The sequence below is a fragment of the Thalassophryne amazonica genome, chromosome 11, assembly GCF_902500255.1.
Source record: "Thalassophryne amazonica chromosome 11, fThaAma1.1, whole genome shotgun sequence".
Classification (NCBI taxonomy): Eukaryota; Metazoa; Chordata; class Actinopteri; order Batrachoidiformes; family Batrachoididae; genus Thalassophryne; species Thalassophryne amazonica.
In genome coordinates, this window is record NC_047113.1 from 12,161,377 (window position 1) to 12,187,089 (window position 25,713).

At 42.1% G+C, this 25,713-nt stretch overlaps 1 protein-coding gene across 2 annotated transcripts in view; it reads right to left on the reverse strand.

The window, feature by feature from the left end:
- Positions 1 to 7,785: 7,785 nt before the first annotated feature.
- Positions 7,786 to 25,713, reverse strand: part of efnb1 (ephrin-B1) — a 225,492-nt gene continuing 207,564 nt past the window's right edge. For both annotated transcript variants that reach the window (XM_034180914.1, XM_034180915.1), the window contains 2 exons: positions 20,664 to 20,780; positions 7,786 to 11,632 (listed from right to left, as the gene is read on the reverse strand). In XM_034180914.1, coding sequence (XP_034036805.1) covers positions 11,238 to 11,632; positions 20,664 to 20,780 — 512 coding nt within the window. In that variant the 3' untranslated portion in view covers positions 7,786 to 11,237. The remainder of the gene's footprint in view (positions 11,633 to 20,663; positions 20,781 to 25,713) is intronic.

Consider the following 25,713-nt stretch of genomic DNA (forward strand, 5'->3'; position numbering starts at 1 on the left):
TGTCTTTTTGGACAGACGTTGGATGACTGGATGTCTTTGGTACTATGACAGAATGAATTTGACAGGATATATTTGGTACTAGTTCAGACTTTAGATGACTGGATGTCTTTGGTAGCAGGAAAGACTTTGGGTCTTTGATACTAAGACATATTTTGGATGACAGGATGTCTTTTGGATAGACTTTTGATGACTGAATGTCTTTGGTAGTTGGACGGACTTTGGATGATAGGGTATCTTTAGTACTAAAACACACTTCGGATGATAGGGTATCTTTAGTACTAAAACACACTTCGGATGATAGGGTATCTTTAGTGCCAGGCCAGACTTTGGATGATAGGGTGCCTTTGGTGCTAGGACTGACTTAATGCCAGGATGTCTTTGGTACTAGTGTCTTTAGGGATCTTTGGTTAACACTACAATGTCTTTGTGTCAAATAAGTGATTACTTAGGGAGACTCAAATGAGCAGTATTGCTTACATCGTAAGAGAACATCAGCTACAATATTTTGTCCAAGTGGCGCATTTCTCTCTGCACGATCCAGCATGCAGATGCCTCAGTGTTGTGCATCCCAGTGGCTGGAGAAGGTCAAGTGGATGTCCACGCAGAGATAGATTGCTACTTTTAACAGGGAATGGATCATTTGTCTGCTGAGATGGTTGCTGTCCAGGATCTAGGCAGCACGTGGGACCAATGCATGCTCCCATACCAGATCTGACCTCAAGTGGCCTTGAATTTATGGGATTTCAAACAGCCTGTCTTACCTTTGAGGCAATGATGCCAGAATAAACAAAATGTTGAGTAAACTATGCTAATGTTCAACCGGTTGGTGAAGATCTGACGCAAACAGCCACGAGTGTAATTTAAAACAAATGACTCAGCTCAGAAACACATTAATCTATATGCCCTCACCATATAAAACCTACCAGTGCTCATTTAATGTCATTTCAGTTTGACAGTAATTACTACAATGCACCAACACTATGAATTTATATTGTATCATTTCTGTCAACCTGACAACGAAAGTAAACAAATGTGCAACTTTGCTTGGCTTGTGAGTCTCAGTACATCAAAAGTGGCTCTGTGATGCTCTCTGGTGACTTTACCTTTGATTCTACATTAAAAACTCTGGTTTCATAAAAAGGAAGACTACAACACATGTACATTTTATAATTAGTATTCATGGTCATGGCCGAAAACGAGCACATGTTGAATTGTTCCCAAGCTACCATAAAGCGTTGGCAGCTGTTGCTGTCCCAGGTGACTTGTTTCATCTATAAAGACGTGAACAACCATGTTACACCGTTTAAAACAAAATAGTAAAGGAAAACCAGCAGTGGAGGAACTGCATGCTAACAAGCCAAAACTCATGAGGGTGTTTTAGCACGAGTTAAAATTTTACTGGTGCCTGAATCACCAAATTAACTTGAGGCAAAGAATACAAATGCTAACATTCAGAGGGGAAAAAAAAGATAAAAATGTTAAATTGTAAGCTGCTGAAGAAGCTTCTAATAAAACACATTCACAGAATATAAAGGGCCAAACCAAATATATTTCATTGGCGCACTGTAGCGCCTGGGGAGGTATTGTTTTCTGTCCTGTGCCTCCACAAGTATGTGAACAAAATAACTTCAAGGATTTGAGCCAACTTGGGCCAAACGTGGTGGAAGGATTAAGGGTCAGCCAAGGACAAAGTGATTCGCTTTTAAGAAAAAGCAGTTACACATCACAGCTATATGTCAAGGTCTAAATTGGATCCGGTGCTGAAATATTTAGAATTGCTTTTTCAACAAATTAGTCGGAAACCACCTTTATATTGATCACATGACCTTTAATCTGGGGTGACATGGGAAAATCAAACTCAAGGTCATAATTGTTAAACCTGATGCACAGGTTGTGTTTCAGTCAAAGATAACATGGTTAATTTTTTTAACAGAATTGATCAAATGTCAAGGCCACAAAGAACCATGATACATTTTAATGCCACTGAATCACAAAGATTTAATTTGCATGAATCAGTGTCACACATGTAATAAGCAGGTGTTCCGAATGCCCGTTCTAGTTATGTAGAATTCCCATGCACCTGATAATATTTAAAACCATTTCCAAAATCTAAAATTGAAAAGATATTTTTTTTCTACATTTCCACGGTGTTTAGCTTCACTTCACACTGGGATTCAATTAAAATCAAACTGCTGCTATTTGCAGCCTTCATGTGTGATATAAACCATCACCGTGAGCAGTTTGACAGTCAGGCTTTTATTTTGTTATTTATATTCGGGCTCTACTGAATGTTTAAAATTTTTTGCAGCAGAAACAGCCAGCAAAATTCTATACAGGACTTGGTTCGTGATGCATTTCAGTACTACTGTAAAAATCATGTAAAAAAAAAAAGCCTCACATTCAGCTGCATTATAATCATGCTGGGAATCAAGTGTGAAATGATCTCAAATTAACCGTGTTGGATTTTTGTTTTTCTTGTGTTGAATTTACCAGCACGACTGCAAAGCAGCTGAATGTGCAATGGTTTTGTCAGCATTTTAACAGCAGCCTATGAACAAATTACCAAAAACATTCTTTACACTGACTGGAGAAGCATTAAGAATACATGAATTAGAGAAAAGAATCCCAACAGCCTGTTTATTGTAAAAGATTAACACTTCCAAGAAAGATTCAAGTACCAGCAAGTTGATTTCATTTGAATAAATACTGGACTAAACTGAAGGCAAAGGCACCAAGGAAAGGAAATAAGTGTTTATCCAGTTCTATGGTTTAGAAAACAACTACTAACTCTCAAATGGAATAAGCGGGTTTAGAAAATGGATGGATGGAGGGAGTCAAACAAGTAATTTGATCGGTATCAAATCATATTAAGAAGCATAGGACCTTTAAAATAGTTAAAGTACCATACTGACCACTTAGATATTTGAGTGCAACCATTTATCATAATGCTTTTAAACAAACAAAAGGCTTCAGCTAATTCTGGTAAATGTTCTGGTACTTTCAGCTGCACTGTAATCACAGTTTGTAATCAGGTCTGCAGGCATGCACTGCATTCACCACACCATAAAACCATACTGGATCTTGAATGGCAACCACTCATTACGACATGCCATCAATCCCCAATTTTTGAAGGTAACCATTGATCTACAACAGTGACTACATTTACATGCAGCCAATAACCCTTTCATAACCGGAATATTAGCAATAACCCGGTTGTGCACGGCCATGTAAACACCCGCAAAAACCCAAATATGCTCATATTCTGGTTTTTAAAAACCCGAATATGACCCCTGGGTTACACCTTTTCTAACCCGAATATCAGGTCATATAAACACGCATCGGGATATCCCCATAGAAAGGAACATTATTTTGTGTTCTGCGCATGTCCTATCCAGAAGGAATCTTGGTCTTTTGAGTACGGCAACTACTTGTATCCGGCGTGCACAACCGACCGGAAACCACAGAAGCAGAGGTAAACAAGTATGGTGAAATCCAGACGCGGCAGCACAGCACCGCACTTTTGGAGCGAGGCCGAAACCAAGTACTTCATTAGTATCGTGAAAGACATGAATATAATGTCTTTTATTGATGGTAGAAAGAGGAAGAAGAAACGGAAATGACGCATAGTTGCGTCATGATGTTCTCTGTGCGTCTGGACGTTCTCTAGAAACGTTGATTCAGAAACCGGAATATTTGTTGTGTGTTGGGGGGTGTGGCTGGATGTTTTGGTGTTCTTTTCTTTTCTTTGCTCTTCAGGTGGCATGAGAACTGATTTGTCTGTGGAGAAGGTGCTGGCTGAAGAATCCTCACCCTCATCAACATCATGTGCAGCACCTGTGAATGGTGCTCACATGCGACCTTAAAGACTTTCAGCTGAAGCAGATAATTGGATGGCGTTCTGCATTTAAGTCATGTGTGATTCAAGCAGAACTGCCAGGAACTCGACCTTGTGATGTTCGTTTGTGAGACGCTGAGGACCGCGCCTGGGTTTGACACATCGAGCCCGTGAAGCAGGGAAGGGTGAGGACACATGCTGTCAGCACACATCAAAGGTGATTAATTGTTTGACTAATTGTTGATAGTAACTTGGTGTTTTGTTACATAGTATACTTGAATTGTGATGAGAATTGTGCAGCTTGCTTCTCACTGCTGTGGCGTGCTGATAAGTGATCCTCCACTTGTTGTGAGAAGCTGCTCATTTGCATAAAGTTAAAAAAAAGATACAGACCTGAATGTGTTGCTGATAGCGTGTGTCTTTTGAAAGATATTGTTGTAACTGCTGACTTACCTCACCTCAGAGTCAGTTTGTCGTGTCCACCTGGGGGGTGTTTGGCGGTGGTAGTGGGTCCAGGAGCACCGGGCTTTGATCCTTGCGGGCGCTGGAGAACGTGCCAACAGTCACTCCACCAGAAGGACGCTATTTATGTTTCTACACTTTTTATGCACAGCGGGTGAAATAAATATATTGTTTTTGGAACCGCTTTTCTGGTTATTTGTAGCGCTGGGTTCCGTCTGACGCAGGTCCGCTCCTCAACCCGCGTCGACACATAACAATATTGACCTTAACCCGAATATTAACGGCATGTAAACGTAGTCACAGAGGTGAAACATGGATGTCTGAATGGTCTTTGCCAGTTGGTGGGGTCTTCAACACTGAGGTACAGGCAGAAGAAACAGCAAGATGTGTAACGCTGGCAGCTGCAGGTTTGGTGATTAAAACGCCCGCCGTTTTTCTCTTTTCTGCAAATATATGTACTTACGTCTCCATATACATTTAACAACCTTATAACAATCTTCTCCTGTGATGTCTTATCCTTCTTATGTCTTATTATATTATTATTATATATACCTTTTTCTTGAGCCGCTTGGGTGGGTAGGGAGAGTTCCCACAGGATAAAAAAGCTTTTCAACCTACCATCCCTGGTTCTCAAGACCAGGCACCTAAGTGGCTCTACTCTACTCTTCTCTACTCTCCTATTTTACTCTTCCTTTTTAGATATTTAGATATACCTTTGTATACTGGCATAGTTCCACCTTAGAATTGGAATATAATATATAAGATATACCTTACTGAATTTTCATGCATGTTGGCTCATGCCAAGAACAATATGTTGTAGCTAATATTCCCTCACAATGCATAACTCCATAAAATTCAGTCACAGATAGTCCAAACTATACCTTTTTGGGTTATTTATGATCAGACAAATAATGTGGCATAGTTTTCAATATGATTGGAGCATCTTTTAATTTTGACCGTTGTGTAATTTTTCAATTGACCCCTACCTGGCTGCCTATTAAAAATTCAAGTGGCTATTTGTTTTTTTTTTCAAGAGAGTAATGTGTATTTGTGCCAAACATAGTGTTTGTTTCACCATTTGAAAGATTCCTCTGTAAATATTCTGTTATCTGCTGCACTAGTAGAGCATGACTGTCCACCAGGAGAAATCAGGCTCTTCACTCGTATTAACCCAAACACATATTCTGACCATTCAACAGAGGTGCAAAACTCTTGTCACTTACCATGTATTGTTTGTACCTGTGCAGGTGATTTCACTGCCCTAAGATTTCTGCCTCCCCTAAGAGTTGAACTAATTACAATCAGCTGGTTTAGTGGGTGGATGGAACAAATATGTGGTAGAATTTTTACTCATGGAATCCAGGGTTGCCCACCTCTGCACTTCAACTTATAAAAGCACTCACAGTCATTCTCATTGGATACGCACCATCTGCACAACACAGAATGCTCAGGCATTCATTTTATGAACCCCCTTATTCCAATTAAAGGTTCCCGGTGGGGGGTCTACATGTGTATGAGTCTTAAATATTAGCATTGTTTTTTTAAATGTACAAGCTTGCACCAACATTTTACAATGTTGACCATATTAAACTCATACAAGTGATACTTCAGATGTCGGTATTTACACAGTACATTTTGCAGGGTAAAGTTTACTCTGCTGGGTTAACATTTGGTCCCAGTCCAAGTACAGTTAAATATACTCTACCACAGTGCTAAATCAACTCTATCACAGTGTAAAATCAACTCTTATTGGAAGTAGAAACACTTGATTTAACAAGACAGTAGAGCTGATTTCACTCAATAATAGAGTGTATTTTACTCTATTTAGACTGGGACCAAATGCTATCCCAGCAGAGTATATTTTACTGTGTACTTGCTTGACACAGTCATGTCAGAGGCATCATGTCTCTGTGTCCTCTCGTACTTCTTGTCATACTTCAACATTTAAACCAAGTGAAGACCACAGCGACTGCAGAAAGTAGACACCCAGATTTCACTTGGCTGATGGCACTTTCGAGAGGTGGGGATGGATCAGCTGTCCACCTGGGTGGTTGATATCCAGGACCCAAGGCGGTTCTGTAGTGTGGTGGATACAGCAACACGCCGCTCCAGGGGCATGCTCCCAGACTTGACAAGATCAACAAAAGAAGCTTTTCGGGTTAAGAGTAAGCAAAATGCAATGTGTCATGTCTTTGACTGTGCCCCAACCCCTCCACCAGCTTACATGATTGGTGGATTGGTTTTGTAGTAATTCTGGTGACAATCACACCAACCATCCAACCAACAAGACTGGAACTTGACAATTTCCAATGCAGAAAAAACAGTAAAATAAATAAAGTTTTACATGTCAGAAAATATATCATAACCAAGGTTGGGTAGGATTACTTTGAAATGTAATCCAAAAGTAATCAGATTACAAGTAATCCAAATGTATTCTTTCAAAGTAATCCTACCCAACCTTGATCATAACCTATATGCAAATTACAGAGATTTGTCTCAAACACGTGGAAGTGGTTGGTGTCATCCTTTAACTCTGGTCCTTCTAAAATGACTGAAAACACAGGTAGATGATGATGATACAAAGATCATGTTCGATTTAATCATCTGTAAGATGAATCTGGAAAGAAAAGTAGAAATACTGCAGTGCGTCCTGCAGCAGTCATATTTATACATTTTGTGTGTGCCGACTGTGTGTTGCAAAAACGAGAAGAACCCTGTGGCAAAACACACACACACACACACACACACACACACAAACAAACATGTAGTCACACACCGTGGCTCAGTGGGGGGAAGGTTTTAATAAACCCACAGTAACGTAGCTCTACGGGAGCGTCTCGGGTTCAAGCCAGGAAACCAGATGAATGCTCCTGCCCCGGGGCACCGTCGCACCGAAGGAAACAGCCAGGGTGGGGGCGGAGCTGTGAAGCCACAGGCACATTATATATCTTTGACTTTCACTCTCCCGCCATTACTCGCCCACTTCGTCTCTCTGCACATCATCAGCCGCACGAAGGACACGCCCACAAACACTGATGTGCTTGTCGGTGAAAATGCGCAATCACTTTAACAGAATTTCATGCCATCTCTGCTTTTGCCAAGGACTTGTGGAGATGGTGCCTCGACGGCGTGAACGCAGGCTGTAATTTCAGACAAACGCGATGAAAATGCAGAGTGGAGCCAATCAGATTTAATCATGTATGAAGAAATGTAATTTTGAAGGACACCAGGGCAGAGTGGGCTGATATGGGTATTAGTTACTATGCAAAAAGGCGTGTCCGCACACTCCGAATATGAATTTATGAAGCGTGCTTGTGATTTCAATCTGACTAATGTATCAGAACAAACCCATTTGTGCAGCATTGACCCCCGAGGTGAGGGTTGGGGGGGCACCTGTCTGCATGCCTGCATGAACCGAGGTGGTCAAAGAGAGACAACAAATTAATATTTGAAAGCACATTTGTACAAAAACAACAGGAGTATCTGCAGAACATGATCCATGGGAAAAAATTTATTTATCAAATTGCGGTAGTCTCCAAACTGGTGGAACGTTATTTCCATCGTAGCTGGTGCCAATAGGTTATGCTGAGAAGCGGCAGGAAAAGGAAAAAAAAACTGAATGGCGATAAAATAACAATAACAAAACTGACAGTTATGAATCAAACAAAGGGAAATTCAACAGGTTTTGCTTACACATGCACATTGGAAATAATACTGTGGCTTTGAACAAAAGCAGAAAACCCATAGTGAGGCTCGCACCACAAGCCGGCGACACACTTGTGCTAAATTAGGGAGAGAGAGATGACAAAGGAGAGGCAGAGGGAGAGAAAGAGAGAGCAACTTTAAAACAAAGGACCGCCTGGGAGATAATGAGTGGTGTAAACCAGATGATTTATTGGCGAGTGCTGGATGGTCACACTCTCATCCGTGGCCCCTTTTTTCTCTTCCTCGCTCTCTCTCCCTGCGTCTCTTTCACTGTCTGGCCCAACAGATTCATTAAAACTGAGAAAAGATTAATCTTTCTGGACCAGATGCTCTTCTTACACCTCATAATGCGGTGGAAGGCAACTTGAAGGCAGCGGAGTCTTCAAACGCAGAGCTAAGTGCTGCTTCCAGCAGTGGGGGCGGGGCCTAATCGTTCAGCATTTCAATAACCTATCCTCGTCAAAGCCGCGCGCGCACTCGCCGCTCGGTGACAACAAAGGTTCAGTCCTCAACTGGTTCTCAGCAACTGCAATCCCGTTGGATGACGATGTTAACAAAATAAAATAAAAAAAAAGCAAATTGAAAAGTCCAGTTTTTAACACATGTCATAACAAAGACTTCGGACAATACTGGATGCTCGCGTGTCTGCTGCAATATTCAATTTTTAACTCGAAGAGAGAACAAAATAAAGACATATTGCAAACAGAGACAAAATGCAAGGAGTCATACAAAACACACTTTAAAAAGACAAGTATTTACAAACGACCTCCGTTACAAAAATCTAATCTTAAAGTTTTCTTATGAGCAGTGTTCAGGTGAAATTACATCTTAAATTGGGCTCTATCCTTATATTTACATTTCTATGTTACCTTTCCTCATTTACGTTTCTCCCCCCAAAATTTGAATAACATTAAGTGGTCACAACAATGAGTGGAAATGAGATATGGTTTGTGGTCATTGGTAATGGCTCCCTTGGCTGGTGCAGGTGAGTGGATCCGCACCGATCCAAAACGAAAATATTTGATGTAGATGTGTTTCACAGAGAGCCTCTTATGGCTGCATGCTGAGTTAAAACACAGCACCACAAAAGTACGAGCAGCTGGTTTGGTTGTTAACTCCGAGGTTAACGACACGCAAAAGCCACTGGAGTCGTCCTGCAAGGCCGCCTTTTAACTCAGCAGAGCGCCTCCGTGCACGAGACGGTGACAGGTTGAGTAAACGTTAACCAGCAGCTTGACCGTTTGACTTAAGATGAACCTGGACCCGTCCGTCTCGGTGCTGACGAACAGCCGTCCTTATCTGATCCCTTTCTCGCCTCACGTCATTAAGTGGGACTGTGGCTCGCCGTACTTTGGCACCCGCGCTCTTTGGAGCACCTTCCAGTGCCCTGAAAACAAGTCTAGTTCAGCTGCTAAACCACAGAATCATTCACACACACACACACACACACACACACACGGGGGGGGCTGAAAACTGCAAATTTAAGCACAAATAAGCCCTCGCACACAGGAGCGTGTACTGCACCCAACATGTGCTCGCTCACACATTCACACTATGCATCGTGCGTACACGCACCCACCCGCAATAAATCCTGTGCCAGTGCCGCTGCCCTGGGCTGTGTGATAGCTGAGCTGCGGTGTCCTCGCTGGCTGAACACCTTAACTGCAGAATATTCTGCACAGCATTTTTTATTCAAAGCACAACTGGTGAGCGGATGGAAAAATTAATGCTAAAACTACCTCCACCACCCCGTCCTCCATCCCTGTCACCACCTCCCTGTCAGGTTAAAGCCAAGTCACAGGAACATTCTCTCCTTTATCTGTCGCTCGCTCACTCTCCTCCCCGGCTGGTGAGTGTGGGCACAGAGATGGCACATAGATTAGTCACACGCTGGCAACGCTACCAACTGCGCGCTACACTCTACAGATGGCAGCCAACTGGCATCTGACAATACCGTATCCCAATGTTCAGTGCAGATCGCCAACCAACTTATATTGTATATAGGGCATCCTACCTATGTAGGCCAGCCAATCAGTGCCCGCCGTCCAACGCACACCCACCTAGACCAAGCGGCGGGCACCAAACTGTTTGATGTCTACACAGGAGCCCCAGAAGCCCAAACAAACAAATTTCAACGTGTCTGCTGTCTTAAAACCATCATCAGACACAATCAAACCTTCTGTCGGAGCAAACTGGAGTGTAGATCTCAGGCCTGTCTGTCTTGTTTTTGAAGCTTATGATACAGTAGCGCTGTGTTCTATCCCTAAGCCGGCAAGTCTGCCCAGATACAGCGGAGGGCCAGCCCGGACATGCCCACGCTCACCTACAGAGGCCATGCCCTTGAGTACACAAAGTAAGTCATAAACACCAGGGTAATAGTAAAGCTGATATCAGAGCAGCGGGGATGGGTGCACGCCTTCAAACACGGATGTAAACGTGCACGTCGGCAGTCCAGGTCAAGGGGCGCTGTGGCGGGTGGTGACGATGTGAACAGTGACGTGGTGGAGTGGTGATGATTTAAACTCTATACATTGTGCACTTGTAGGAAAAGTCTTAACAAAATACAACTGCTTTGTGAACTGAATCAGGGTCGAGGAAATCCTCCATCAAAAATAGTAAGTAAGGCAAACATCAGAGGTGCGAAGGGAGAGGAACACATTATTTCACACGCTGTGTCTGATACCTGAGCTATCTGGAGAGTTTCCTGGCCTGGCATTGAGCCCTGACGAACGCATGCGCACACAAACGCACATATACACACACACACATAAAAATCAGGCGGAGTGGCAACCGGGGCCTGTGTCTGCCTGGTGTGCTCGGGTGTTTAATTGGGTGTAGCACAGACTGTACTTCAGGGGACTGAGCTAACTCTTTCCTGCCCGTTAAAGAGGACAGCAAACCAGGAAACTAGAGTTCCATCTGTTCACTCCCCTCCCCCTCTGTCGGAGCACAGCAGGGACATGCAGAAGGTGGAACGCAAGGGGAGGAGGAGAACCCGATCAAACAGAATCAGCCTCGATCAGTCGGCGTGCAACCCCACTGGGTGCTGGTCAGTGCGTGTCTCTCCAGATTTGTGCAGCAGGTGGTAGAAATAACGCAGGCTTGAAGAAGCATCAAGTCCCCGAAATGGAAAGGAAAGTGTTCTTCCCAAGAACGTAAATCAAGCGCTCCCCGCCCCCCTCCAAGTTTCTCACCCCCCACATCTCCTGACTGCTGCTGGATGTCGGGGAGCATGTCAGACTTTGTAGTAGATGTTGGCAGGACTCTGCGGTGGCATCTCCTGGACAATGTAGACGGGGTGGCCATAGTCGCCGCTCACCTTCTCATAGTGAGGGCAGTAGTTGTTCTCTGTCCGCAGAGGAATGATGATGTCACTGGGCTCCGTGCCAGCCGTGCCCCCGGGTAGCTTGGGATTGGACAGCGTGCTGAGTGACAGGGCAGAAGGGCGGGGCTGTGAGTGGGTGTTTTTCCTGGCACGCTTGCGCATCTTGAGGAGGAGGATAATGAGGAGGAGAATGAGCACGAGGAAGATGATGCAGCCCGCTCCGATGGCAGAGAACACAGCCACTTTGGAGCCGAGGATCCCGTCTGAGTTTCCGGAGGAACCGGAATGGTCCTGATTCATGTGGTCTGGAGGGAGACAAGAGAGAAAAATCAAGTGGAGGTCAAAACATTCAGAGTAATGGTGTCCTGAAGATTTTTAGTGCTTGATGCATGAATCAGCTGTGACCACATGTCCAACTGCTGTTAGGTGAATGTGACTAACAGCCCGATTGATGCAATCCAACTTAATCATGTCAATCAAAAGAACCTGCAGTTTTCACTCAGCATGACCTGGATCCCTGATCCATCAATCCGCTGCAAGTTCTCTGACATGCCCAAGCCACATTTCCTTAGCAGAGGCCAAGTGATGTGAAGGACAAAAAAAAAACAACAACAAAAAAACAGAACATCTGATTTTATTTTGTCCTTTTGTCTACAGGGTTCATGGTTGGGAGGGGGGCTGAGAATGACTGGCTCTCGCAGTGACTGAAATCTGAGGAGAACCAAATCTGTTTTCCATGTATGCATGCAGCTGCTGCCAAAGAGCAGCGCTGTCCCACCACCATCTCAGAAAAGACTGCAGGAGGAACCAAATCTAACAACAAGAACCACCAGCTTCAGTGGAAGCTGCACCACATGTCTTCACATCAGTATGGACGACCTGTGGCGCACGTCTTTCATCATCGCAGCGCACGCAGTTGTCATAAGGAAGACAGCAATCCACAATAATGGACATAGAATTGGCAAACGTTACCGTCTTTTTACTGCTGAGTTCAGAAATTAATAAGGAGGCCAAAAAAAAAAAAAAAACAACACAAAACAAAGCTCCCAACTCCCCGTTACACATGACTGGTTGCCAAATACACGACAGATGATTAAAATTTTAAGGACAGCCCACCAAAATATTTATTGCATGAACATTTGGGGCTCAGCACTTCTTCAGTGTGCAATAAAGACATGCACAATAGTTACGCACCGCTGCAAAAAATACAGCGTCAGCATTGCACGAGGATTCTCCGTACACTATAAAATACACAAATTAATAATCACATCAATAACAAAACATCATGTAGCGTGTGATCGCAATGCAGTTGTTTTGTACCACTGTCCTTCTCACAAGTTAGATTAAAACATCAATCAACAGCTTTTGGTTTCAAAGAAAACATGGAAGAAAACAAGAGCGTTTTATGGTCAGATTACGGCCTTGGAGGGTGAACCGCCGCACAAACAACAATGGATACTAAGAATGTAAAAAATGGGTTTGTGCCTCACTGCCAGACAAATGCATGACCAGTTTATTCATTGTTTTCATTTTCAGGAGAAAACAATAATAGAACCTCAAGCGAAAATCCTACGGTGGCCGCCAGCATAAAATGGTGCTACCCATTACCATGCAGCAGTGAAGCTGCTCGACTAGTTCGGCACTGTTGGTTTTCTTAAAGGAAACATTTACTTTACCATCGTTACATTAAAATGAGGGTAGCAATCAAGTCTCTGAGTGCTCTAATCGCCTTTAATCATTACTTTGTCAGGAGTGGCTTTTTAGAAAAAATTAGTCTGGGAAGTAATCTATGGCAATCAAAACTACAAAGCATCAGTACACTCAAAATATTAACAAAATACAAAATAATGCCAGCAAACTAACTTTTTAAGTAAAAAAATGCTAAGAAATATGTTTGTTTTGTAAGTAACATGCCATTTTTTATCAACAGTGCGCACATTTTGGAAATGGACCTGGTTGGTTTGTTTAGTGCAGAGGTAGCACACAGTAAATAGTACCTCATAAATTACAGTAGTGTTCAGAATAATAGTAGTGCTATGTGAGTAAAAAGATTAATCCAGGTTTTGAGTATATTTCTTATTGTTACATGGGAAACAAGGTACCAGTAGATTCAGTAGATTCTCACAAATCCAACAAGACCAAGCATTCATGATATGCACACTGTTAAGGTTATGAAATTGGGCTATTAGTTTAAAAAAGTAGAAAAGGTGGTGTTCACAATAATAGTAGCATCTGCTGCTGACGCTACAAACTCAAAACTATTATGTTCAAACTGCTTTTTTAGCAATCCTGTGAATCACTAAACTAGTATTTAGTTGTATAACCACAGTTTTTCATGATTTCTTCACATCTGCGAGGCATTAATTTTGTTGGTTTGGAACCAAGATTTTGCTCGTTTACTAGTGTGCTTGGGGTCATTGTCTTGTTGAAACACCCATTTGAAGGGCATGCTCTTCAGCATAAGGCAACATGACCTCTTCAAGTATTTTGACATATCCAAACTGATCCATGATACATGGTATGCGATATATAGGCCCAACACCATAGTAGGAGAAACATGCCCATATCATGATGCTTGCACCACCATGCTTCACTGTCTTCACTGTGAACTGTGGCTTGAATTCAGAGTTTGGGGGTTGTCTCACAAACTGTCTGCAGCCCTTGGACCCAAAAAGAACAATTTTACTCTTATCAGTCCACAAAATATTCCTCCATTTCTCTTTAGGCCAGTTGATGTGTTCTTTGGCAAATTGTAACCTCTTCTGCACATGTCTTTTATTTAACAGAGGGACTTTGCGGGGGATTCTTGCAAATAAATTAGCTTCACACAGGCGTCTTCTAACTGTCACAGCACTTACAGGTAACTCCAGACTGTCTTTGATCATCCTGGAGCTGATCAATGGGTGAGCCTTTGCCATTCTGGTTATTCTTCTATCCATTTTGATGGTTATTTTCCGTTTTCTTCCACGCGTCTGTTTTTTTTTTTTTTTTTTTTTTGTCCATTTTAAAGCATTGGAGATCACTGTAGATGAACAGCCTATAATTTTTTGCACCTGCATATAAGTTTTCCCCTCTCCAATCAACTTTTTAATCAAACTACGCTGTTCTTCTGAACAATGTCTTGAACGTCCCATTTTCCTCAGGCTTTCAAAGAGAAAAGCATGTTCAACAGGTAATAGGGGACACCTGATTCACACCTGTTTGTTCCACAAAATTGACAAACTCACTGACTGAATGCTACACTACTATTATTGTGAACACCCCCTTTTCTACTTTTTTTTTTACTAATAGCCCCATTTCATAGCCTTAAGAGTGTGCATATCATGAATGCTTGGTCTTGTTGGATTTGTGAGAATCTACTGAATCTACTGGTACCTTGTTTCCCATGTAACAATAAGAAATATACTTAAAACCTGGATTAATCTTTTTACTCACATAGCACTACTATTATTCTGAACACTACTGTATACTCATACTGATTACACTCTGCATTTGTGAAAAATTAAAGTTCTGCGTAACCTTTGAAGACCTGACCTTGATCTGGAAACAGTTTTTGAAAAACAATAAATAAATAAAAATGAAGAACACGGGGTCTCAGGAGGTTAAGTTGCCCCACTGATATGCATGTCTTTTTCTATCTTTTTTATTTATTTAATTAACAGGATTTCTCTCACACATTGCAGTCGTCAAATGTAAGGACAGCACTTGGAGGCTTGGCTGCTAACAGTACTTTAATGGCTTTCGTTTCCTCTTGTAGTTGCTCCTCTTACGGTTCGATGTAGCAGATCATCCGTCCTGCACGTCCTTCCTCACACAACAAAGCTCCTCGTGTCTTTCTGTCCTCTTCCTGCCTGGTGATTCCATCCTCAGCATCCTTCTCTCAATATACCATCCTCTAGACAGGCCATCTCAATGTCACTCCTCTCATTTTGTCTCCAAACTGTAATATTAGGACGACCTCTGTGAATCCTGCCCATTTTTGTCACTCCCAAGAAAAATTGCAGCATGATCAACTCTGCTACTTCCAGGTCTTTTTGTCAACACCGCCACCTCTAAGTGATACACAATAGCTGATCTGACTAGTGTGATCAGCTTATCCTTCAAATCCCATATAACAGGGACAGGAAATGTAACTAGATCCCAATAGAAAACCACAGTATCCAATTTGGAGTACCAGAGAAAAGTACAGAACTGTGGCATTGGAAAAGGTCTAGAGTTACTGACCCCTGCCTCCAACGCTAAACCCACCACTGATGGCTATCCTCACCAACAACTGTGTCTCAACCCTCGCCTGGCCACTCTGCACTCAGGACGGGAAACCTGCTCCTTATGTCTTATCGCAAGTAGCAACATCAATGAACGCTGCTGACTTCAGAGTTATCAGTGAAATCAGATGCGGGAGGAATTTCCTCCATTCTTGAGCACAGAGCTGGAAAGTAGCTGTCAGAAATTTAATTCCTAGAATATCAGCCTTCAAACCGCACTGATGCGTCCTTCATTCCGCCCTCCACTTCTCGGCTTGACATAATCACTGATCTAACAGTTGTAGGCAGGTAACAAGCTGGGTATAGCAAAAAGTGACATTAGAAACTTTTTTTTTTATCGTGCAGCTAATGTCAAATAAGCAATTATTAAATGAGGACAGCTTATCACATTGAGTCAGGCAGAACAGTCTGTACTTGGCAGACGTTTCATAGTATATAAAGTTGTCTACTAAGTCAAAAAGTTAGTGATCTCAAAAAGAAGTGGGTCGTCTTGTGGAAAGTGGCTGACTAAGGAGGCTGAAATGACTTCATTAATTATCTTTCCTTCTTATCTTCATTCATATTAAATTTTAGTAACATTCAAAGATGTATTCTAAACATAGACTATATATATATATATATATATATATATATATATATATATATATATATATATATATATATATATATATATATATATATATATATATACTGGACGCACCCTATGGGATATCACCCACACATGGGCGCAATTTGGTGGGGGATAGGGGGGACATGTCCCCCCCACCTTTTCAACCAGGGGGGACAGAATATGGTATGTCCCCCCACCTTCTGATATATATGTGTGTACTTGAAACATGCTATGCCAGTCTTATGTGCAAACCATGTCAGAATAGTATCTTTGTTTCTGCAAGTTTGTATTTTTAGCAGCATTGACTTGTTTACAACACCTGTTTCTTGTTTGTCACATTCAGAATTTTCAGGGACTTCATTTGCCCAGATTTGAAACCAAAAATAGTTGCCTCTAGGGACTAGTGTTTACACATAAGTATCAATGGACCATATGCTAATTTACTAAATTCTGAAAGTTAGAAAAGGAAATCAGAAAAGCTATCTGGGACCTCAGAAAGCCCATCTGCAATTATTGCTTGATCTCCAAAATCAGTCTATGCAAGCGAAATTATGTTCAGTATATGAGTGTTGTCATTATTGTCACTTCGAAAATTAAATTCATGATAAGTAATTTATCCTAAACTTATGATCTGTTGTTTTTTCAAACTTATGCAAAAACAAATCTTGAGAAAAAAAATACAGTATGCGATAGTTAATAATAATAATTATTATTAGTTCTTCTTATTATTTTTAGTTCTTTCATATTTATAATTTTACCACATTGCAGTTTTTTTTTTTTATGAAAACTCAACCTATCATTCTTTTTGAGTTCTACACATGTGGTGACACCTTATTTACACCAGGATGTTAATAAAATCAATGCTGGCTATTCTCAGAATAAAGTACTTACATCCACAGTTTCAAATTGCATAAGTCAGATGGTGTCCACTTTATGGTCTTCTCAAAACATTCAAATTACTGTTCTGGATGCTCACAATGCATCTGAGCTTATCTAGAAACCGTTGGCTTCTGGGGACCTAAAGAGGTCCCCAGACCCCCGGCCTATGGGCTTCGGCCCTGCGGCCCTCACATTTTGTCCCCCCAATTTCTAGTTCTAAATTGCGCCCTTGCACCCACAGGTTTTCTGGTTTGAAGCTCAAGTGGGTTGTTTTGATGTGCCACCACCTTGACAGTGCCCGACTCCTATCAAACCCATAAAAGATAAAAGGGATGGAGTGTGGTCAAGACTGACGTCACCTGGATGAATGAAGCCTGAACACATACACCCTTTCTCAATGTATTTAAGGCAAACACACTAGGTAACCTGAGTGTGGGATTGATTAACGCATATTTTTTACATACTGGGCCGTGGTCCTAATAACAGGTGGTTTTGGTAAGAGTATTGAAAACTGACCAGAATATAGCTTCAATAATTGCAGCTCTATCCATATAGCTAACATTACCTAGCTACAAGATAAACTCTTATAGGCCCTGAGGCCAATTGGTGCCACTGCTTTTCTCCAGATTTTGTATCTTGAAGCCGAAGAGAGTCTATGACTGCCACTGGATGCGATGGAGCCAAGGCCCATCGAGATGAACTACCCGTCAAGATGAGCTCTACCGCGCAACTTCACATGTGCTTGTCCAACGACACGGATAGGTAGCATGTAGTGCCGCTAATTATCCACTGAGCTACTGCTGTTACCTAGCTATTGATATGTGCAAATTACTGATAATGGTGCTATGCTAAAATTTCATACAAGAAAAATACTGGAGCATCAACTCCTTAGAAGGTCTGTTAGTAAAGTTTACCACATAGTAAGTCAGATTATCTCATATTTCTATTCAAATACTTAGAATGGACAAACCCTGTTGAATCCACAAGGAGATGCCAAATCCACAACCCTAAATACACAGCTTAAAATGATTAAAACTGACAAGTTATATACAATTCACCCCATACTAAAACTCACTATAAAGGTCTAACCCACTTTTTGTGCAAGGGTGTAAACATGCTTATTTCTACTGTAAACTTGGACATTTGATGCCCTGATACCATGATACCTGATACCACTTTGTACCATGATGCCCTGGTACAAAGTGTTTCCACATCCATGACACCACTGATCTGCCTTGAGTCCTGGATGACAACCACTAAGGCCAGCAACCAGTCCACCCCCGCTTCTTGAATTAACCATCTACCTGCTATGGCCAGGTGAAAAGTGAGCGTTCCTGTGGCCTTCTCCAGCTGTTGGGGTCCTCAACAGTGAGGCACCTGTGTGCTGGATAATACCCAGAAAAACACACCATATGACAAAAATGTCATAGGTGAGTCTCCCTAAGTAACTGTTCACTTGGCACAAAGTCATTTTTGCAGTACCCAAGGATGCTCTGAAGAAATCTTGTACCAAAGACATCTAGTCATTGCTTTAGGTCACTGGCTAGCTTCCAAGTCTCAGAACCATACAATTAAGCTCGTATCTCACTGGGCTGCGACAGCCTGTGAATGGCAGCCTCGAAGAAATTTGCGGTTTGCCGCAAGGTTCACAGCCATTCACTGTCCTCTCACCTCTCACCTCAGTCGCGGGGCGGTACCCACGCATCGCTTGATTTTTGAACACTGTATCGTGTCTGTGACTCAGAACACGCATGTTTTTAATTATTATTTATTATTTTATTATTTACTTTATTTTATTACTATTTTCAGTTCTTTTTATGCCTAAAGTCCGGTATATTTTCACAGCCTCTTTTCACATAATAACTGTGTAATAGTCCACATCAGGACTATTACATCAATCCTGACCACTGTGCACGCAAATGTCTTGTCATGAACATGTCTTGAACATCTGTCTTGAACATCCGTAAGACTACTGCGCAGCATTTGGGTGCAAATGCTTGTGCCTGCAAAGGATGCGACAGTGCTGCTCGACTTTCGCGTGTGTGCTACGCACCACGTCAGTGGCTCTCGTGAGTTACGTGTGCGGACTGCTCGAGATTTGTGGCTGGAATTTTTGCTGCCACTCTGGATGGCATTCAGTGGACAGTTGGCCGCTATGCAAGCACGTGTCAGAGGACCGATTCAGTGACATTCCACATGAGAAAGTTATCGCCTTTTCACCTGTTTTTGTGCAATACTGCATCTCTGCCTCTTCTCCACCAGTCGTACATCAGTGAGATACAACCCTAAGACAGGAAGCACCAGGGCCATAAAACAGTCTAATCTTTCAATCTACTAAACTTATTTAGTCGACTAAGGTTAGTCACCCAACAGTAGCCGTTTAATCTTCATTTCACATTGACGACTAAACTTGGCTGTCTAATGTTAGTCAACGATTTTCACGGGCATAAGCGGCCTCACCAGTGCCGTTGCCAAGAAATGCCGCCTGCTATAAACATGGCCAAGTCCGCCGCACCAGAGGAGAAGCGCTCCTAACGTCCTGGGTAAACATCTCCAATGGATTACTCCAGTCCCGGAACACCCGCTCCCACCGCAAGGCTCTCCTTCCTTCCTGCTCCATCAATTGGTGGTACATGATAGCCGTCGTTTTTGAGGTAAGACACTGATGTTTTATTGACTGAATTAAGATGAGCCACCTCTGTACCAGACTAAAAACTTTAGTTGGCTAACGTGAAACTTTAGCCGACTAAGCGCTTTGTGCAATGATTAAGGTAAAAAGATTAGTTGACTAAGTGAGTTTAGTCGACTAAACAAGATTAGACCACTTTACAAAACCAGGCTGAGGAACCTAAAGATTTGAACTTTGGTTCTCCTACAAGACCTCTGTCCAGTTACCTCATAACTCCATAAGATCCTCCCAGGCATCTCATGATCTCAAAGGCAGGACACTCACAGAGATGAATGCCAGTGGGGAGATAAGTGAATGTCTCTACAAGTTCAGCACTTTCACCACATGCACAGACACCTCTGATGGCAAAGTGAAGGAAATCATGGAAGGCGTGGATTTGAACCCCGATTTTAGCCTGAAGTGGCCATCTGTACAACTGCGGATTTTGGTATTTCCGCACTGGCTTCATTTTTCAACACTGGAATTTGCCTCTTGATTGTAAAGAGGCTTATCGTTGAGTCTGTGTGTGCAGCACACCCTGTGTGAACATGATGAATCAGTGAAGTGACTCAGGGTGAGTTACATTTGTTTTGGGTGGAGTTGCTTATTGTTTCTGCAGAATCCTGGTGGCTTCTACACTAATAGAATATTCTGCACAAAACTGGTTTTACATGTATTTTAGTGAGTTGACCCCAAAAGAAAAGCCTACGGCATGAATACAGTAGAGCTTTAAGAAAGTCAGCCTTGGTTTTTATTTTCTCTTTTCCGACTACACTTGATTAATTATGAGAGAAACCCCAGAGGCTATGAGTGTTCATTCTTTGAAATGAAGAAATTATATTCAAAATATCTTAACTTTTAGTCAAATATTTGTATTCTACAAAGTGACTGCTGTGAATCAACATGCTGCTCACCAGTGCTGCCTGGGATGACGGGTCCAATCGGACCCTGATCGGATGGACTTGGACTGGACTCGGGTATGTTGTTGTCTTCCGGAGCCTCCGGCACCACGGGGTCGACTGCATTTGGATCTGTGGGAAACAAATGTGCACAATCTCAGCCTTGGATAGCTGCATGCGCTGAATTACAACTACTTGCTGCTCTGCATCGGTGAGGATTATGTTTTATTATCTTGTGATATATCTGTTCGGCGGATAGAAGGTTATCTTTATGTGTGTTCAAAGTGTCTCAGAAGTGAAGATGAAAGCAAAAGAGGAAGGACAAGTTAGCGTACGTGTGGGAAACACACACCAGTATCCCTGTCCTGTCGATAAAAAAAATGAGCCCCACATTTACATCAGCAAACATCCAGACGGGTATTTCTAACACTGACACATTCACGAGAGCCAGAGGAGGAACACGTGGGACACGTGCGTGCACACGCCTACAGCATACTTACAATACACTTAGGCATGGCAGAATGAGGGTAAAGCAGTTATATATTAAGTTTTTATTGTTTTACATTATTCATCGCATTAAAAGGCCATGTCTTATTTATTACGTTGACTTTAAGAGGGCGCGCTCTGACGAGAACAGGACGACAGGACGAGGAGGCGAGACAAATACAGAAGATGTTGCATAAGGGCAAAACAGACAGTTTATGTCAGCAGTGATTTCGAAACACTGCATCGGAGGCTTTACGAGGGCGGGGCCGGCAGACATAGATCCGTACAGACTATTACGGAAACCAGTCAGGCGGATTCCACAGGACGCCATCAGATACCTCTGCTCGAGCTGGCCTTATCTGCATCTGCCCCAAGGCCCACTCAAGAAGCGAGCGAGGAAGAGGAGCACGCAGGGAGGCAATTTACATCTGAGTCCCTCGTGGCAAAGTTTGTGTGGCATGTGTGAGTGAGCGAGTAAAGAGGCCCTGACAGACGAGTGCGCTATTTCCTATTTCCACCCTGATTTGGCTGAGGGAGATTATTTGGGATCGGAAAGATGTGAAAGATGGAAATGAGAAAAGAGGCAAGCAGCGGCAACTTTTTTTTAAGCGCATTATCCACACTTTTAACAAATGGATCCTTTCTTATCCTCTGTCTTATCAATGTCCAAGTCCCCGCGGTGAACTCAGCTGCTGTGCACTATCAATAATCAATGGGGAAACATGGCAGCTCATGACTGAGCACTCCCTGCCATTTTTCGTCATGTCTAAAACTTGCAATCATATCACCAACATTCCCTACACAAGAAATGCGCCCGGCTTTACACAAAGTGCTGACTACTAGAACTGATGTTTTTACATTAACTTTCAGCCAGTAACATCAAGCAATAATGTATATATGACAAATATTAGGGCTACAAGAAATGATTATTTTCAAAATCAATTAATTAAGAAAACAAGTGAACGATTAATCGATTAGGTGTTTGATTCATAAAATGTCAGAAACTGGTGAAAAATGTTGATCAATGTTTTCCAGAGGCCAAGACGACGCCTTTAAATGTCTTGTTTTGTCCACAACCCAGAGATATTGAGTTTACTGTCAGATAGGAATAGGGATGGGTATTGATAAGATTTTATCGATGTCGATACCATTATCGATTACGCATATCGATTCGATTCCTTATCGATTCCCTTATCAATACCGCTTGTGAATTTTCTGTGTACTAAAAGTAGGCTTTACAGGTTTTCTATGTCAGCAACATTTTATTGAATCTTAAAGTCAATCAATCAATCAACTTTTTTTCTTGTATAGCGCCAAATCACAACAAACAGTTGCCCCAAGGCGCTCCACATTGCAAGGCAAGGCCATACAATAATTATGAAACACAGTCTACGTCTAAAGCAACATAACCAAGGGATGGTCCAGGGTCACCCGATCCAGCCCTAACTATAAGCCTTAGCGAAAAGGAAAGTTTTAAGCCTAATCTTAAAAGTAGAGAGGGTATCTGTCTCCCTGATCTGAATTGGGAGCTGGTTCCACAGGAGAGGAGCCTGAAAGCTGAAGGCTCTGCCTCCCATTCTACTCTTACAAACCCTAGGAACTACAAGTAAGCCTGCAGTCTGAGAGCGAAGCGCTCTAATGGGGTAATATGGTACTACGAGGTCCCTAAGATAAGATGGGACCTGATTATTCAAAACCTTATAAGTAAGAAGAAGAATTTTAAATTCTATTCTAGCATTAACAGGAAGCCAATGAAGGGAGGCCAACACGGGTGAGATATGCTCTCTCCTGCTAGTCCCCGTCAGTACTCTAGCTGCAGCATTCTGAACCAACTGAAGGCTTTTTAGGGAACTTTTAGGACAACCTGATAATAATGAATTACAATAGTCCAGCCTAGAGGAAACAAATGCATGAATTAGTTTTTCAGCATCACTCTGAGACAAGACCTTTCTGATTTTAGAGATATTGCGTAAATGCAAAAAGGCAGTCCTACATATTTGTTTAATATGCGCTTTGAATGACATATCCTGATCAAAAATAACTCCAAGATTTCTCACAGTATTACTAGAGATCAGGGAAATGCCATCCAGAGTAACGATCTGGTTAGACACCATGCTTCTAAGATTTGTGGGGCCAAGTACAATAACTTCAGTTTTATCTGAGTTTAAAAGCAGGAAATTAGTAAAAAAAGTAAATAAATCTGAAACTGGTCACTGGATCCTTAAACTCTGGACATAATAAACTCTACATGGTGGATCCGTGATCTCTGGACATAAACAGAAATAAACAAAATCTGTAGTTTCTGTCAAAAACATTTTCTTTCAGACATTATTGGCATGAATAGCTTTCCATACATCTGAGCTGAGCTCGTGCAGCCGGCTGTGCTGCACGTCAGGATGTAATTCATAAAGAATGCAGGACCTCTCATTTTGGGAGGAAAAAACATTTTAGTCGATTGTAGTTTATTGTCTGTATTACAACATTTGGAAAGAGGTGTCATTTTATTTGAAGCGGCAATTCGTTTTGAAGTTATTGATTCCAACCGGACTCTGTCTCGGCACAGCGTTTGAAGCTGTGCCAACAGAACGAAGGACGATTCTCATTTTTTGACTGCAACAAGACAAGAGTCCCAGTTAGTGACTTTAATCCACACAAGAGTGACTCACGACTGACATATTTTAATGGCTTTGAGATGGGTTAAGAAGCGGACTTGCCTTCTTCTGAAGAGAAGTGAATCAAAGAACCAACAAGCCAGCAGATCGAAGTATTGCTTCATTGGTTCACGCTTCAAAGTGGAGTTGTGCTGCAGAAGCGGTTGATTACAGACCCGCTGCAGGGTCTGTAATCAACACAGAGAAATGATCGTTTTCCCGACAAACACCCTCAAAAACAACAGTCACTCTGAAGGACCGTTAAGGGAATCATTAAGCAAAAATACTATTGATGTCGGTGGATTGAATCATTTCTTAACGATACCCGAAAAGAACCGGTTCTCGATATCCAACCCTAGATTGGAATGAAGAAACTTGTAAAACAAAACAGAAAATATTCCCATATTACAAGCGGAAACCAGAGAATTTGGATTTTTCCTTAAAAAAAGACTCAAAGCAATTAATAATTATCAAAATAGTTGTTGCCTAATTTCTGTAATAGTAAATAGTAAATTACATAATATGTAATTATTAATTGATTAGTCACTGCAGCTCTAAAAATATAACTACAAACAGAGGTGAGGGGGTCAAACAGTGAGGTTCTGAGCCCACGTGCCACGTTTGATTTTGGTCAAAGTGATACTGAAATGCGACCTCACTTCCTATTTGGTGGCTCCATCATTAAATACATTTGGCTGTGACAGATGGAAGCTTTGAAAAACATCAAGCTGCCATATAGATAGAACTATGAGGCTTGGTGAGAAGATCAACTGTGACAATTTTTGTGACAATCTGACAAAATGTATGGCCTGTGAAAATTTTTAGACTTCTACATAAAATCCAATATGGAAGAATATTTGGCGTAACTTTCCGAGGATGCAAATCAACTTTATCTGACATATGGGTAACACCTCCAAATTGGACCTGTTGGTGGCGCTAGAGTGCAGACATTAAACCTGGTGAAAAGAATGACAGGAACTTTTACCCAAATTTCACAACTTCTGGATGGTTGGAGCACAACTCTCAATCCGTCGTCCTTGGGGCTACTAGCAGGTGGGAGATAAAAACAGAAGCAAGGCGCGAAAATGTTCACGCGTGGTGGACGAGACGAGCGGACACAGCGATCTGATTGAATCTGAAGATCACCCCGACACGGTGTTAAGCACTGAGCATGTGCACGGCGCGTTCTAATGTTCTGACCCATTTTTCTGTGCATGCTGCTAACATTACCCTGAGCTGTGCAGACAGCAAGCACCTCAGAACTACCAACACGCCAGAAGGTGGGAGAAGGCGGAGGAGAGGAAGGGTGACATGTAGAGTGAGAAGGAGAGACAGAGAGAGAGAGAAGAGGGAGAGATGAGGCGGTGAGTCAACATATTTCTAATGAGCGCAGTGACAAGCTGTGGGGGAAGGAGAGTGGATGGAAAAAATATGGGCTCGCTGCATTTCCTCCTCAATCAATTCCCCTTCATTTTCACTTCACATGTTATCCAAAGACAAAAGAGGCATTTAAAGTACAATTAGATATTGACAAGTCAGGCCACTTAGTTTCACGCGGATGAGTCAACACGAGTGGCTCGAGGAGCGTCTCCACAATAAATCCGTGGCAAATATGAAAAGAATGACGACGTACTCTGTTGCACAATATTGCTATGACAACAAATTATGAAGGCGAACCACAAACTGATGAGTGTCTGTGAGGGAAAATCTTATAGAGGTACTGGGGAGACGTGTTGGCGTTGGGCAGCAGACCAAATGTGGCTTGAATAAAACATGCCAACCACAGGTCAGTGTCAAGCAGAGGCCAGTTTTAAATTTCCAACTCTTTTATTTGGTGAAATAACACCCTGTGTGGGTGCAGATGGTTAGGAGTTAATCAAGTAATGTGTCTCTTTGTAACAGCGACACATTCTGTTATTCCTAATATT